Source organism: Mirounga angustirostris, unplaced genomic scaffold, assembly GCF_029215605.1.
Source record: "Mirounga angustirostris isolate CCGP_5_RB_7025 unplaced genomic scaffold, mMirAng1.0.hap1 SCAF_3, whole genome shotgun sequence".
Taxonomy (NCBI): Eukaryota; Metazoa; Chordata; class Mammalia; order Carnivora; family Phocidae; genus Mirounga; species Mirounga angustirostris.
The window spans coordinates 61,607,163-61,624,704 of record NW_026991711.1 but is presented as its reverse complement, the minus strand read 5'-3'; the positions used below and the strand labels follow the sequence as shown (position 1 = coordinate 61,624,704).

At 45.6% G+C, this 17,542-nt stretch overlaps 1 protein-coding gene across 1 annotated transcript in view; it reads right to left on the bottom strand.

Annotated features, from left to right (window-relative positions):
* FOXO1 (forkhead box O1) overlaps positions 1–5,008 on the bottom strand; it is a 99,766-nt gene extending 94,758 nt beyond the window's left edge. Inside the window, exon 1 of the mRNA XM_064586154.1 lies at positions 3,946–5,008. Within this exon, the coding sequence (XP_064442224.1) occupies positions 3,946–4,596 (651 nt within the window). The 5' untranslated portion in view covers positions 4,597–5,008. The remainder of the gene's footprint in view (positions 1–3,945) is intronic.
* Between the last annotated feature and the right edge of the window lie 12,534 nt (positions 5,009–17,542).

The window sequence follows — 17,542 nt, the reverse complement described above, 5'->3', positions numbered from 1 at the left end:
TGTTTCAGTCTTCAGCAAATATGGTATCAATTTGGCTGCATAATTCCCTTACTCATTTTTAATTCTCTTCATGCTCCCTTCCCCAAATACATATATTGAAATTTCCACTCTAAGGTAATTTCAGTAACAAACTAGAAGTTAGCCTCACCAAGAGGCCATTCTTTAAGTCAAATATGAGTATGCAGCAAGAAAACATCTGTCATCGCTGTGCCAAGGACTCTGTGGCTATTTAAATCACTCACCAGCAGATTACAAACCTGAATTACAGAATATGAATTTTAAAATATTTTTTTTTTAAAGATTTTATTTATTTATTTGACAGAGAGACAGCGAGAGCAGGAACACAAGCAGGGGGAGTGGGAGAGGGAGAAGCAGGCTTCCTGCCGAGCAGGGAGCCCGATGTGGGACTCGATCCCAGGACCCTGGGATCATGACCTGAGCCGAAGGCAGACGCTTAACGACTGAGCCACCCAGGTGCCCTAAAATAAAAAATTTTTAAAAAGTACTGTCAGTTCATAGGCCAAATTAAAGAAACATCATTCCAAAATAAAGAATATCTGAGGTATATAAAACAATTTAAACTTTTCTTTAAAAAGTATTAAGTCTTATTGTGGAAGCATTCTTTTAACCCAGGTGTTCCAAATAATGTCGCAACAAAAGACAAGACTCAACTTAAAACTGCCATTAAGGAGGGGGGTACCCACACAGAACCGAGCTCACAATACTACTTCCCAAGCTCTAGAAAGCTTTCTATGGGTGTGAAGAGGGGGCGGGGGGGGGGGGGAACAGGTCATGGAAAAGAAGTTTCACTATTTATAAATACTGTACATGGTTTAAAAGATCCCGGGTTTTCCAAAAGTCTTAGCTTCCACTTTGAGTGTAACCTTATGACAGTTATGGCCAATATTAAAACAAGTGTAAAGCAGATGTAATGTACCATCCCTACAAATACAAAATGCACATCCCGCAAATACAACCAGTGTCTAAGGAACTAGAAGTTTATGAACTCTTTAACAGCTTTTCAACTATTCTGTCCTATGCAAATGACTTTCAAATTCTCTGGCAGGCCCCAGGAAGTTAAAGCGCAAGAAACTGTATTTAATTAAAGATTCAGTCTAATTCCCAGTAGTAAATCACAGGAAATAGTTCCAAAGCAGCCTCTCCTCAGTTCTAAAACAGGTTTTGGTTGATTTGCATTTTAGAATTCGAATTTTTTTTAAGCTAAAAGTCATAGTAAAATTTGTCCCTTTTGTGAATCTTTAAAACAGGAGGGTCTTTCAAATCTGAGAAACTTGGTTTTAACAAGTAACTCATTTTTATGAAAACTCTAACCAGAAGACTAGTTATGAGTTAGAACACTTAAGGTTGTTTCTTTTCTTCTTAAAATATCCTTTTACTCAAAGTGAAAATGCACTTGTTGTAATCTGACTTGCACCAACGGACTCTCATTACACCTGAAACATTTACTCACTTGAGAATGGCAGCCTGCTCCCTCCCAAAGCCCCACTTGGTTTCCACTGGGAACTGCCGCTGGGCCTCCAATCCTGAACAGATATTAACAATTCTTACTACTAATGGATCTTCTAGCTATTTAAGTACATTTTTAAAGAAAAAATTATAATTGCATTTGGGGAAAAAAATTAGAAGAACCTAATAAAAAAGATTGGGGGTTTGATTTGGCCTTAAAATGTTTTTTAGGGCGCCTGGGTGGCTCAGTTGGTTAAGCGACTGCCTTCGGCTCAGGTCATGATCCTGGAGTCCCTGGATCGAGTCCCACATCGGGCTCCCTGCTCGGCAGGGAGCCTGCTTCTGCCTCTGACCCTCCCCCCTCTCATGTGCTCTCTCTCTCATTCTGTCTCAAATAAATAAATAAAATCTTTAAAAAAAATGTATTTTTTTAAAAGCACTAAATCTTAAAAGTCTAGGTTATATTCCTAGTTTAAGAATACTCTGATTTAAAACCATGAGTGGCAAAACTAAATATAATCCCAAAACACTGCCTTTCTCCATCTCTGAAGAAAGGCACTCCAGCAAACAAGTAGATTGTATCCATTTACAAGAACGTAAAAGTGGTGTAAGTACACACTGTACTTTGAATGTCCAAAAAAAAAAAAAATTTTTTTAAATGGCAAACGCTTTACAATAAATAGCTCAAGCAGGGTTGATAGATGAGTAAGTCAAGTACTTAAATTCAAATGTTAAGTAAAATTGGATTTGGCAGACAATCCTAATTTTGTGACTTAAAAGAATACATACCAAGCTTTTTGAAACACTTGGTAAAACTGCATGTAATGCCTAGTAATGAGATTGTAAGTGGTACCTTTACTCTAAAATACACTTTGGAAAAAATAAAATCCTGGCTCCTTCTCCAGGAACTTCAAAAGATATGAGTAACTTAACCTTTTTGACACACATTAACCACAAACATGACAGTGTATGTAAAACAACCGTGGTGTAACCAATTGCGCAGCAAAGATCAATCTTTATTATGCTGTACAGGCAGGATAAGGGGTGAGGAAGAAGTTCTCAGCTAAACTTTCATATCGATCCCTCCACCTGTGACAGTGAGAAACTGTCAGCTTCAGAAGGCCGCGCGGCGAACGGACCCCCCGGTAAGCCTGCCCACAGCCCGTCCTGAGAGCCCCCGGGTCTTTTCCGCCTCCAAGTAGGGAAGTACCTGGCCCCCGCCCTGAGTCCCTCCGAGTCTCCCCTCTCTGAAAGGCAGAAAGGACCAGAGGAACCTCATCTACAGTCCTCCATCGAAGCAGGACGTTAGCACACGTTCCTTTGATGCGCACCTCCACTCCGACTCCCCCAAATCACTTGTCACAAAGACCCCTGCCTTAACCCCTCGTATCTGTACTTCCACGGTCCATAACACTGAGGTGGCAAAGTGAGAAAAAAGATACACACATCTCCACCTCTCATCACCCAGGGCAGCTTCTCCAAGCCTAATCAAAGACCTCGGACCATGAGCGAGGCCAAGTTTGGGGGCATTTCCTAGCGCTGAGAAGCGCTGGCCTCGCAACCCCGTGGCTCGGCCCGGAGCGGCGCAACGGCCGGGCGCGCTGGCCCTTTAAAGGCGCTCTCTTCCTACGCCTGCGGCCCCTCCCTCGCCGTCGCAGCTCTCGCTCCCGCCCCCGCCTCCGCCGAGGGTCACACTTGAACTTTAGCTCTCCCAGCGCGGCCCGGCGCCCGCGCACCGCAGGCGGTGGCCGCCTCTTCGCACGTGTCGGATGCACTACCTCGGGCTCCGCGCGCCCGGCCCCCTGCACTCGAGGCCACTTCGGATAAAATCAAAACAAAGCAAAATGCACACCGGCCTCCAAAAACTGCGCTGCCTGCCCCCAGGGGTCGGCTCGCGACTTTCCGTCCCCTCCACCTACAGCTCCGTCCCCGGGCGGCGGGGCCCCGAAAAGCCTCGCCGCGCCCTCCTCCACCCAGCGCGGCGGAAACGGCTCTGCGGCGCAGCCCAAGGCTGGTGGGACGCGCGCCGCGGAGACGGAGAGGAGCCGCCCTCACCCCCCAAGGTCCAGGAGGAAAAGGAGCAGTGGCAGGAGTCCTCGCCGGTCGTGGGCGAGCAGCCCCCAGTAAACCCCTTCCTCCTTTCACTGGCGAACTTTTCTGCCCGCTTTGATGTCCACTTCTTGTCGTACTTTTTTCCCTCCCTAATTCCCAAGTGAGCCCCCTCCCCCGTCCCGCTCGAACTCTCACTTGAGCGCGCTCACACGCACTTATTCCGGTCCCCCGACAGGTCCCGGGCAAGCCCACCACTCACATCTGCCACTTCTCGCGCTCTCCGCACGCGCTGTCCGCATGCCCGGCACTTTCAGGGCAAGCCAACTTCCACAGGCGCCCCCTCATCTGCCCCACCACAACCTCAGGTGGAGGCAGGGGTCCCCGCGCCCCGCTCCCTATCCGGCCGTGCGCCCCGAGGCCACTCACCTTCCAGCCCGCTGAGCTGTTGCTGTCACCCTTATCTTTGAAGTAGGGCACGCTCTTGACCATCCACTCGTAGATCTGCGACAGCGTGAGCCGCTTCTCGGCTGAGCTCTCGATGGCCTTGGTGATGAGGTCGGCGTAGGACAGGTTGCCCCACGCGTTGCGGCGGGACGAGCTGCTCTTTCGCGGCTGCCCTGCGAGCGGCCCGGCGGCGGCTGGGGGTACCGGCGGGTGCTGAGACAGCGGCCCGGGCGGCGGAGCCTGCGGCGGCGCCGGGTGCAGGCAGCCCGCCTCCGGGCCCTGGAAGTCCCCGCACAGCCCCCCGGTGGCGGCAGCAGCGGCCGCCGCCGCCGCCACCGCTGCCGCCGCCGCTGCGGCCGCCGCCACGGAGCCGGGCGCCTGCTGGAAGTCCCCGGTCTCCTCCAGCAGGCTCAGGTTGCTCATGAAGTCGGCGTTGACAGCGGCCGCCGAGGCCGAGGGCAGGCCCGCGGCGGCGTCGGGGTTCGCGGCCGCGCCGCCCGACGGCGCCGGGCTGGAGGTGGCCGAGTTGGACTGGCTAAACTCCGGCCTGGGCAGCGGCCAGGTGCACGAGCGCGGCCGGGGCAGCGGCTCGAAGTCCGGGTCGATCTCCACCACCTGGGGCGCTTCGGCCATGGTGACCCCCACCCCTCCCCCAGCCGCGGGAGAGCCGAGGGGTCGAGCGCACCACACGGGACCAAGGGGGAGGGGGCGCGAAGAGCCGGTCCGAGATTTGGGGGGGCGAGGTCCGTGCCTCGAGCCGACGAAAACCGGGAGGAAGGCGCGGCGGAGTGGAAGCGCGAGCCCAGAACTTAACTTCGCGGGTCCATCAACATCTAGGCTCTTCCAGGTCCGCTGCACGGGCAGGACGGCAGGCCAGAGTCACCCTGCCGAGCAGCGGTCGGCGCCGCACTCCTGCTGACAGGGCCCGCGAACGGAAGGACGGACGGACGCCGCGGGCTGCTCGCTCTCCCGGCGGCGCGACCGCGGCGCTGCTGCCTGTTGAATGTGGCGGCGGCGGCGGCGGCTGCAGCGATTACGCTGCTGCCCGACTTACGGGATCTGCCGCCGCCCCCCGCCCGCGGCGGCGCGCGCGCCGGCCCGCCCCTGACTGACAGCCCGCGCGGCCAATGAGCGCGCGGCACCGCCGCCCAGGCAGCCAGTGGTCGCCCGCCTGGGCGGGGGCCGGTTTTCCACCGGGAGGCGGCAGTGGTTTGGTGGGGGGGTAGTGGGGTGTTTTTCTCGTTCACACTCTCTCTCTTTCTCTGTCTCTCTCTCTCCTCTCTCTCTCTCTCTCTTTTTTGGATCCGTTATTATTTTCTGGTAATTCTCAAGTGTTTCTGTGAGTCTCTCGCCCTCCCAGTGTTTTGATTGCTAGGAGGCAAACCAGCGTGGAGGCGGCGGCGACACTTTGTTTACTACTGAGGAGCAAAGCCGAGTACTCGGGAAGCTCGAGTGGAACGAGTCTCTCGCTTCGCCTCGACCTCCGCTCGGGGCCCAAAGTGGGGCGGGGCGGGGGCCGGGGGGACGCTCCTCGCTCCGCCGGCACTGGTGGGCGGGCGGAGGCGGCCTCGCGGAATTCCACTCAATTGCCCCCTTCTCGGCTCCACCTACGATTTTTTTTGCAGAGAGACGTGGGGAAGTCGGTGGGCTTTGTTTTTGTTTTTTGTTTCCTTTCCCTGCGATCTGTCAAGTTCTTCAGCCCCGACGCGGGCTGCACAGGCCCCCCGGCACCTGGATCCTGGCGGTGGAGTCCGCGCGGCGAGCATACTCCCTGCCGCCTCCGCGCCCGGAGCCCACCTGTCCGCACCCCCAAGCGGAGCCTCTGCGGTTCGCTCTCGCCGGGAGCCAGGCGTCCAGCCCAGCAGCCTCCAGCTGGGTTCACTCCATTCTTGACCCAAAAGGGTAGAAATGAAGGAAAGGGACTCAGCGCGGTCCGAAGACAGTCCTATTTCACACGCACACACAGACTCAGAAGCATCCTAGACCTCATGCCCGGACCTCATGCCCTCTGTGGGAACATCTTCCCCTGGGCGGGAACCTCAGACTCTTAATAGTCCAGGGGCTGCGGGGAAGGGATCAGAGAAGGGGATGCAGACAGAACCTTGTCATTTTATTACTTACCCCTAATTAAGTTCAACTGTTTGCTTGGTATTTCTTTGCTGTTTAGGATGGAAGTGGTAAGGTGTCGAGAAGTAAAAGCACAAGAGGGGTAAGACCAAAGCCTTGGGGCTCAGCCCTGCCCCACCCCCAGGTTCCTTTAAACTGTTTGCCGCGAGTATCAGTAAACCCCTCACCAACCCCACCACACCTTTTCCCATCTGGGCTCCAGGTCCTGTCGAGATCAGTGGTGCCAAAGGTAGGAAGACAATTGTCCTTGTGTCTTAGGGAGCAAAAGAAACAGTTTTCAAGAAAGTTTTTTGTTTTGGTTTGATTTTTTGAAGGAATATGGAAGGCATTTCCTTTCATAGGGATGGGATCACTTAGGATGGAAGATTGACGGTAGGGTTTTAAATGCCTCGTCCAAAATGACAGCTCCCAATTATTTTAAAAATCCCCTTTTTTGGGGCGCCTGGGTGGCTCAGTCATTAGGCGTCTGCCTTAGGCTCGGGTCATGATCCCAGCGTCCTGGGATCAAGCCCCGCATTGGGCTCCCTGCTCCGCGGGAAGCCTTGCTTCTCCCTCTCCCACTCCCTCTGCTTGTGTTCCCTCTCTCGCTGTGTTTCTCTCTACCAAATAAATAAAATCTTAAAAAAAAAAAAAAAATCCCCTTTTTCTTACAGGTAATTCTTCAATTGAAAAAGTGGCATCTAAAGAAAATTAGGCCTCATTTACAGAAGTTTGAAAGGACCTAGAGATTTATTTTTTCCTTTACATTCTCACTATCATCTCCCTAGTTCAGACCCCTATTTATTCTTAACCCACTTATCCCAAGAGCTTCCTACCGGTAATGGGGGGCTGGGGGAGAAGGTCGTGAGCCTGATGGATTAAGGATAGGGTTGGTTCCCACCCTTCTTCTCCTGTGGTCTCTGCATTTACTATCAAATTTGGACAGTTCGGGCCACCTCTGCCAGCCGCTAGGGGACCTCAGTAACCCAGACTATGAGCTCAAAGGAAGGTAATGTGGAACTGTGGATACCCTCAACCTCTCCAATTAAGCTCTGCAGAGGCAGCCCCCATTCAGTTGGCCGCACCCTACAAATAGGCGGTGCTCTGGTGGATCATTCTTGGCAAAGGAAACCAGCTGCAGATTTGGCCTTGCTTTCCTTCCAGTTCCAGTTTTTCATGGCTTCGGTCAGAGGAGAGTATTTGGTTAAGGGAGTTTTCTTACAGACTTTCCTCAGGTCCTTGAAATCTGGACTCTCCTGCCTAATTGTTTAAATGTTGTAATTTGCTTTTCTTTGGTCTTGAAGCAGGCACAGAGTACCTACAGTGCCAATGTCCCTGACACATAGTTCCAAAAAACTGAACAAATGTTTAAAGGTGTTTCTAGCTGCCTACTATACCATTGTGCGTGTCAATTTACTGAACCTTAGGGTGCTGGTGAACACTGGCTTGTTTCCAATCTTTAGCTCACACAAGCTATTCTGTAATGAATAACCATACATAACTCATTTTGCATCCGTGCAAGTATGTACACAGGAGGAATTTCCAGAAAAGAGATTACTGGGTCAGCAGTTAAATGCATTTGCAATTTTTTTTAAGATTTTATTTATTTATTTGACAGAAACACAGCGAGAGAGGGAACACAAGCAGGAGGAGTGGAGAGGGAGAAGCAGGCTTCCCGCGGAGCAGGGAGCCCAATGCGGGGCTCGATCCCAGGACCCTGCGATCAGAACCTGAGGGATCAGGACATGAGCCACCCAGGCGCCCCTGCTTTTGCAATTTTGAGACACACTGTCAAATTGCCCTCCATAAGAGTTGTATCAAGCTAAACGTTCTTTTCAGCTAGACCCACAGAATGTTAAAATTGAAAGTAGAGATGACCTTAGTGGCCTCCTTTAATTTCTCCATAAGGAAATTGAGGCACAGAGAGGCTGATTTGCCCAAGGTCACACAGAAGCCAGTGGTGATGCCATGGCTGGAACTCCAATTTCCTGCTTTCCCATCAATAATCTCTTCAATACACAGAAAATTGGAAATATCTGCAATTCCTATATAGCGATAACCACTCTAAAACTTTGTAGTATATTTCCTTCCAGTCAACCCCACAGATTTTAGTAATTTTAGTTAGGTGAACTCCACTGAACCAAACGAAGTTTGAATTTTGGAAGATTGAAAAAGCAGACACAAAAAAAATGATAGTGACAGTAAGATAATGAAAGAAAAAAGATTACAAAAGAAGTGGTTTGGGCTTTTTTAGTCAAAAACAAACATTTTCTCTCTCTTTGAAGGATGCCAAAGTATTGAGGTTGGCACTAGTTCTGCTTAAGAGAAAAAAGTTCACTTCTTTTCTTCACTATTTTTTGTGGTAGCTGTTTGCTTCGAAGGCTGTTTCTAATGATCATCTCTTACTGGTTGGTGCATATGTCCCAAATGGAAAGAGAAATGTTTCATGTTAGGTAAGAACAATTAAACTGAAAAAGGAAATGTATCCTCACAAAGTCCATCTCACAAACCTATGTGGTGTTCTTCTGCCTGCTTTTCAGAGTAGCTATTGCACCATCCTTGATGGGAAGACTGAGGGATGGTTCCCTTCCATCAATTCCTTGGCAGAAACTTCTGCATTTACCCCTCACCACCAACATACTGATTTCTGGTTTAAATTCTTTACTTGTCAAAATAGGTAACTTAAGTCCAATTTAATGAGTAAATGAAAAGTCTGGATGTTTCTTTTTCAGTCAGGACACTTCGCTTCATACTTCGCCTTCCCTTTCCTCAACTACTGCCCATTTCTGATATTTTGTCTGAATTATTAAGAGGTACTGCTTTCGGGGCGCCTGGGTGTCTCAGTCGTTAAGCGTCTGCCTTCAGCTCAGGTCATGATCCCAAGGTCCTGGGATCGAGCCCCGCCTCAGGCTCCCTGCTCGGCGGGAAGCCTGCTTCTCCCTGTCCCTCTCCCCCTGCTTGTGTTCCCTCTCTCACTGTTTCTCTCTGTGTCAAATAAATAAATAAAATCTTAAAAAAAAAAAGAGGTATTGGGGCGCCTGGGTGGCTCAGTCGTTAAGCATCTGCCTTCGTCTCAGGTCATGATCCCAGCGTCCTGGGATCAAGCCCCGCATCGGGCTCCCTGCTCCGCGGGAAGCCTGCTCTCCCTCTCCCACTCCCCCTGCTCGTGTTCCCTCTCTCGCTGTGTTTCTCTCTGTCAAATAAAATCTTAAAAAAAAAAAAAAAAAAAAGAGGTATTGCTATCAACCTAAAACCTTTCTTCACTTTGCCCCTAGAAAATAATCTGAAAAACCACAGCTTCAGGTTCTTAAACCAATGTCCCAAAACCTGACATATTAAGTGGTAGCTCTAGCAATAGTAGGAGTCACTCATTTTTCTTGAGGGATAATTTCCTTTGGATTTGGCTATCCTTTCAACAAAGATTTATAGAGCACCTACTATGCACATGCCAGATACTATGCATCTTAGTACTTTGTTTTGATGGCAAATTCCTTGAGTTTGCAAATCTTTTTTTTTTTTTTTACTTTATATGATTTTGATGTCAGAGTTAGGACAACAGATGATACTCTTAAATAACCAGTGCATATTAACAATATTTATTTGGAGGACTGACACACACACACACACATACAAAGCATTTGGTAGATACAAAGAATGCTAAGTCAGGAAAAAATTGAAATATTATCATCAGTTTTGAAGAAAAATAGTAAGATGAGTTAAAAAAAAACTAAATAAATGTGCCATTCACAGGCATTGGGAGTATGAGCTCTGGCCACCAGCCCTTGGAGTTTAAATGATTTTACTTCAAATGGACAAAAGACACAAGCTACATCAGGTTATTTGCCAATCACAAAGACAATGCTTACTGACCTATCACTGGAGAGAGGCATTGGGCCAGTCATGTACCAGATCATCAGTATTTTCAGTTACAAAGAGCCAATGTTTGTTACCGTCGATAAATTCTGTTCCCTCATTTGAAGTGTTAGTGAGAGACTACTTGTGGGTCTCTACAGGAACACTGAAATATACTTGTAGATAATTTAAATGACCAGCAATAGAGAATGGTTAAATAAATAATGGCATATCTGTAAGGTAGAATCTTATGTGGTCATTTCAAATAAAGTGGACAAAGCATTTGTAATGACATTTGCGACGATGCGATGCTGGTGATAACAGTATTTAAAAGATCAGACGGGGGCGCCTGGGTGGCTCAGTTGGTTAAGCGACTGCCTTCGGCTCAGGTCATGATCCTGGAGTCCCAGGATCAAGTCCCGCATCGGGCTCCCTGCTCAGCGAGGAGCCTGCTTCTCCCTCTGACTCTCCCCCCCCCCCATGTACTCTCTCTCATTCTCACTCTCTCAAATAAATAAATAAATCTTTAAAAAAAAAATAATAATAAAATAAAAAAATAAAAGATTGGACGGTACTACCGTCGGCTAAAAATGTTAGCAGTGGCTGTATCTGGGTGATGGACTTTTGGTGATCATTATTGGTCTAACACAAACTCCTCCTTTTACAGGTAAGAAAACAGAGACACTAAGAACTTAAATGATTGACCCATGGCTGTACAGTTAGTAAAGCACTGGGACCAGAATGCAGACCTCTTAACATTCAGGCCAAAACTGAGTTCTATTGCATTGCTTCTCACGACAGTACCTTCACTAACTGGGATTTTCAGACTATTTGATGACATTCAACCTACTTTATTTTATTGGTTTAAAATTCAACCTTTTTTTTTTTTTTTCAAAGTAAGCTGTACACCCAACAAGGGGCTTGAACTCACCACCCAGAGATCAAGAGTTGCATGCTTTCCTGACTGAGCCAGTTGCCCCTCAAATTCAACCTGTTTTAAACGCTAGGTCTGTATTTTTGAGACTATAAAATAATTCTCCCAAACTCCAAACTGTATCAGTGTTACAATTAAAATTTTTCCTGACATTAAGGACTCATGGAATTGCCATAAAATTCATGGATGGCACATGAAATCCCAAATTCTTTGAATGTCACAAATCTGAATTTTGCATCCATGCTTAAACACAATGTGTTTTCACTATTTTATTTCTGTTTCATGTCATATTAAAGCTCTTAACATGCTTCCAAAAAAGGGGGGACATATGTATTAAATAAGAAAATGCTGCCATGTAGAACACAGATGGTAGTACATTTTTGGCAGAAAGGAAGTTTAACGAGGCATTTTACTTATTTACTTGGAAAACTAATATGTATGAATGTTCAAGTTAAGCAGTAAGAATTAATTGCTGTTTTACAATAATTGGGTTGTTGTTTTTTTTTTTTTCCAAATCCAATCGCCCTATTTCCATACCATTAGTAAGGAAAGGGAGTCAAATGTGATTGGAAAGCAACCCATGAGAGTTGTGACAGTAATAGAAGAATGAAGAAGAAACTGTTAGCGTTTTATAGTAACTAACCATGTTGCTTGTCATTGGTTGATAAAAATCAATAACAAGAGGTAATGACTATGTAGAGTACATGTGTTTTTAATGATACGTATAGTCACCGACTGTGTCAGTTAGGGTGTGAAAACAGGAGGTAAGAGTTTTATCAAATTTCAGATTTGGCTGACTCACAGGGCCCACCCATATGCAAAGTCGGCTGTGCCGGAGAGTAAACATAGATGGATCAGTAGTTCTCCAGGATATCAGGTTTCTATTTGGCGGTAAATACAGCCTTTAAAACACATTGAAATATTCTATATTCTAAGGTTTAGCATTTAAAAATGGAATTTCTAATTAGCTGATCACTGATATCATGCTGGAGGAAAAATTTATTTGTCTCATATGATGCCATGTGTGCTTTAAATAATTTTGTGTTTGAACAACAAACTAAAAACAGAACATTTGACAGCTATATTGCATGCCTGCACTCTGGAAGAACCCAACCTGGAAAAACTTTCCACGATCCAAGACGAGGCTTGGTGAAATCCCTTCCTCCTGTTTTTCAGATTTATATATGATCTGAAACAAGATGTTATATAAATTGACAAATATAAGTATATACTTCTTATTCCAAAATGTTTTCAGTTATAAACCATAGATCACTATTTACCCAGAATCAAACATGTACATAAAAGTTATTTTCTTTGTGCCCCAGGATTAATAAAAACAACTATTATGGACTAAGCACTTTATAGCTATCATCTGAATCAGCCCTCAAAACCACCCAATAAGGTAGGAGATATTATGATTCACATTTTACAGAAATTGAAACTGAGGTACAAAGACCTAAGCAATTAACCCAAGGTCTAGAAATAGAAATTAACCAGAGATTAATTCGATGATTCTATTTTTTTTTTCCAGAAAATTGACGTTTGGACTTTTTTTGGTTGTGTGTGGGGGGGTGGTTACCTGCAGTGGGCTCTGCCTGAAACCAGTTTAGTTTATGTTAATGGAAGAAGCCTAGAGATACAACATAAATAACAATAATAATGCTGATGTTTGCATTTGTATAACGCAAATGATGGGGGGATGTCAAGCCATTAGCACTTGCTTATTTGAACCGACCATATACAATAAGAGCAACCTGCCCTGCCGGAATGGTTGGCTTATCTGGGACTCTTTCCACAGCTCGTCTTATCCTGAATAAAAGCACATGAAACCAAATTGAGCAGCTAGCTTGGGCTCTCTTCCCACCAAAGAAGGTTATTTGTATTGGATTTTTACCTAAAAGCCTTTCTTCATATGAGTTTCAGAAGCTTGGGTTTCGATTAGAACACGTGAACATCTATTTTACAGTTCAAATGGAGGCCTTACTCCTATATTATTTAAAATCCAGCTCTATTGCTGAATCTGCTCGGGGTTGGTCAGAGCCCTCAGGTCTCCTTCCTGAGAAAATAAGCAAAATTACAAGCAAAACAAATAAAACCCTTGTGTTCCCTTCTATTTTGAAGCCAACCTCAAAATGAATCGGAAAGTGCCTCCTCCACCATCAAGTGAGCATAAAATACCAGAAATATTTTTTAAAGCACCTTTAGAAAACGACTGTGGGAATGGCATGGGGTCATATCTTAATGCCCCCAGTTCTCATAAAAGGCATGAATAAAACATCCTTCAGCTAAGGGTTTAGGGTGTGTTCTCTTGCCTTTAGCCTCACAACACAGGGAAGTATAGGCAGTCTCTACAAACCACAGATTACCGGTCAGTATTAGTCAGAAGAACTTATCTGTGGCTACCTTCCTTTCAGCCAGGAACCGTTTCAATTGCCAATGAATCACAAAAGGAAAATCACTCCTCAGTGCTTTCGAATCTCCAGGAGATAGCCTCCTTGTAATGACCCATTGAACTTTCCCTAATCCATCCAGTTGCCGGGAGAGTCTGCAAATGTCGAAGATTAATGCCAGCCTCTGTGTGATAACCAAGTAAAGTCAATCGTCCCAATATATTACCTCTCTTCTTTACTAGCCACGTATCTGATTTTTCACTTTCCATGAGAGACACAGCTATCATCAGAAGCCTGACAGGGCCTGAGGAAACAGGGTGGAGCAAAGAGCAGAATGCCTCCTCTGGAATCTGAAAACCCGCCCCACCGTGTCCCTTGGGTTGTCTCCAGCCAGGGCTTGAGGGAGCAGGAAACTGCCCAGACACGGATTTGGTAGCCTTTTTATTTTTTTTTTTTATTTATTTTTATTTTTTATTTATTTTTTTTTTTTTAAAGATTTTATTTATTTGAGACAGAGAGAATGAGAGACAGAGAGCATGAGAGGGAGGAGGGTCAGAGAGAGAAGCAGACTCCCCGCCGAGCAGGGAGCCCGATGCGGGACTCGATCCCGGGACTCCAGGATCATGACCTGAGCTGAAGGCAGTCGCCTAACCAACTGAGCCACCCAGGCGCCCTGGTAGCCTTTTTATAAAGTATGCCGCCATGATGTTTGTTGGCCCTACATGCAAAAGATGATAAAGTGAAATCACCAACGGATCTTCCAAGACAAGCCGAAAACCAACAAGGCACAATCAACTAGAAGCTCTTTTCTTCCCTATGCAATGTTCAATTTATTCTGCATTTTGAATTTTTATCTTGGTAAGACTTGCCACCCACATACCTCAATGAGGTATTATAAAGATTAAAATAATGTCTTAAAACGCTTTGAAACAGGGATGAAATGTTTGTTCTTTGACATTGGTACAACCTCGTGGGTAGGTTTTTGTTACACTATGAATTACTTTAACGTAGGTAAACATATGATTTCTAAATCACTGGTATTTGTTCGAAATCCTACTATGGCTCCTTTGCCTTTGTATTCAAGTGTTATGAACATTGCTTGCCCAATTCCAACTGATTCTTTGTGAATTCAGAAGTCATGTGTGTAATACCCATGGAATATCATAGCAAGCATTTAGGAAAAGTCTCAAATTAGGGATCTTTACTACCTATCAAGGGCCTACAGCTGGGTTTAAAAAGAAAGCAATACATAAAAAGGACTTGAGGATTCTGAACTTTTGATCCACCTTTTTTATGGTCTGATAATACCAAAACTTTGCTATAAAGGCCTTAAAGATCGTATTATCCTCAACAGTCTCAGTAGACAATTAAAAAGCAGTTAAAAATAAAGTTAGCTGACTCATTTCGGGAGGTTAGCTGATGATGTTACTGGCAGCTTCAACTTCAACAGATAATGTTATCACAGAAGGCAGCCCAACTTAACAATAGAGAAAATTTCTCTAAAATAATTTCACCAGAGAATTGATACAATGTATTCTTTGGTTTTCTGTGGTTCGTTCGTTAGGGTAAAATTCTTAAAAATGAAACCCACTCAGACACCCCAACATATTTTATAAGAGGTAGTTGTTGCATCTAAGAAACCTAGAAACTGAAGACAAGTGACTTTCTCACGAAGAGAAAACAAACAAAAAATCCTACAAAACTAGCTCTCTCAAAAAAAGAAAAGAAAACATACAGAACAACAGGGACGATAAGTATTCTACTTAAATGGAAATGGAATATAATGGCTTCTAAGTCCTGGATCTTTTTTTTTTTTAAAGATTTTATTTATTTATTTGACAGAGAAAGACACAGCGAGAGAGGGAACACAAGCAGGGGGAGTGGGAGAGGGAGAAGCAGACTCCCTGTCAAGCAGGGAGCCCGATGCGGGACTCGATTCCGGGACTCCAGGATCATGACCTGAGCCGAAGGCAGTCGCTTAACCAACTGAGCCACCCAGGCGCCCTGGATCTTTTTTTTTTTTAAGGTATGATTTTTTTGACTATTTAAATAGCTATTGAGGAGGGAGTCAGTAACTTAATTTTAATATTCACTTTTAAAATTAAAAAGGACTCATGCCTGTTCATGTAGACAAATTATTTCTAACAAGAAACACCACCTGGGGGCGCCTGGGTGGCTCAGTCATTAAGTGCCTGCCTTCGGCTCAGGTCATGATCCCGGGGTCCCGGGATCAAGTCCCACATGGGGCTCCCTGCTCAGCGGGAGGCCTGCTTCTCCCTCTCCCACTCCCCCTGCTTGTGTTCCCTCTCTCGCTGCCTCTCTCTCTGTCAAATAAATAAATAAAATCTTTAAAAAAAAAAAAAAGAAAAGAAACACCACCTGTATTATCAGATTTTGCAGTTTTTCCTAGATTAGTTATTCTTGGCAGTTGGGCTACAAACCACGTGTCAGTGTGTGTGTGCGCGTGCGCGTGCTCGTTGTGTGCTCACGCACATTCTTATGTTACACACCAGGATTCTATTAAAAGAGCACAAATCGCCACCTTATTTATTTATTCATTTATTTTTTAAAGATTTTATTTATTTATTTGAGAGAGAGAGAATGAGAGACAGAGAGCATGAGAGGGAGGAGGGTCAGAGGGAGAAGCAGGCTCCCTGCCGAGCAGGGAGCCCCATGCGGGACTCGATCCAGGGACTCCAGGATCATGACCTGAGCCGAAGGCAGACGCTTAACGACTGAGCCACCCAGGTGCCCTCAACTGGGACTCTTAAAGAAATTTGATATTACTTTTATTTTATTTTTTTAAAGATTCCATTTATTTATTCATGAGAGACAGAGAGAGAGAGGTGGAGGCAGAGGGAGAAGCAGGCTCCCTGCTGAGCAGGGAGACCAACACGGGGCTCGATCCCAGGACCCCGGGATCATGACCTGAGCCGAAGGCAGTCGCTTAACCGACTGAGCCACCCAGGCGCCCACGCCACCTTATTTTTACAGTCCAATTAAAACATTCAGCAAATTTAGTCACTAATAAACAGACGTTGATGAGAACCATGGAAACCTCATATTAGCAATCAGGTGGACCTGAAATTTAAAAAAAAGTTGATAAAATTATACAGTCAAGGTAAGAATGTTACCCCCCAAACATTTAAAGATGTGGAAGTTTTTTATTGGCAAGGGCCTTTGCTAACAAATTCTTAAACTCGTCATAATGGAGAAATTATTAACATAGTAATAATGGGTAGGGGTGCCTGGCTGGCTCAGTTGGTAGAGCATGCAACTCTTAATCTCGGGTTTGTGAGTTTGAGCCCCATGTTGGGTGTAGAGATTGCTTAAAAACAAAATCTTTTAAAAAATAGTAGTAATGGGGAAAGCACTCTCCCTTATCTCTGTAACTCCTAGGCCTTTCTTGAGTAGGACAGGTGTGTGTGTGTTGCAGTTGGGGGGGTGGTGACAAGGACAGGACATCAGTGTTCCTGAAATAGCTCTCCTCAGTCCTCACTAATTTCCCTCTGCTATCCCTGACCACTTTGCTTCTGGTAGCCAGCTGAGAAAGAGAGTAGGAGAGAGAAGCTAGGGAAAATTTTTAAATCATGATATCCAACTTAGTTCAAAATCTGGATGTACTTTGGTTCCTGAACATCCTCCTGGTCATGCGAGGGTACTCCTGCTAGCATTCACCAACCATCAGCTCCCAAGGTCTCAACTTCTCCCTTTAAATGACGCCTGTCACATTCTTTGATTGATGTTAACGCATTTGGATTTTTTTTTTTTTTTTTTTTGCTTGAGGAACCTGTTATGGGCTGAATTATGTCATCTCTCCAGCCCTGCTCCAAATTCATATACTGAAGCCCCCAGAACCTCAGAATGTGACTGCATTTGGAGATAGTGTCTTTAAAGAGATAATTCAGTTAAATGCAGTATTAGGGTGGGCCCGGATCCAATCTGACTGGTTTTCTTCTAAGAAGTGGAAATTTGGACACAGGAGAGACCCCAGAGACATATGATATGAGGACACAGAGAAGGAGGCCTGCCAGCAAAGGAAAGAGGACTCCAAACAAAACAAACCCAAACCAACAAACAATCTTGCTGGCACCTTGATCTTGGACATCTAGCCTCCAGAACTGGGAGAAAATTAATTTATGCTGCTTAAGTGCCCCCCCCACACACACACCCCGTCTGTGGTATTTTGTTATGGCAGCCCGAGCAAACTAATACACTGATTAAATGATCAGTTATGTTTTTCCAAAGGTTAAGTTAGATTTTTAACATTCCATTGAGGAACTAAAGGCCCTAACCC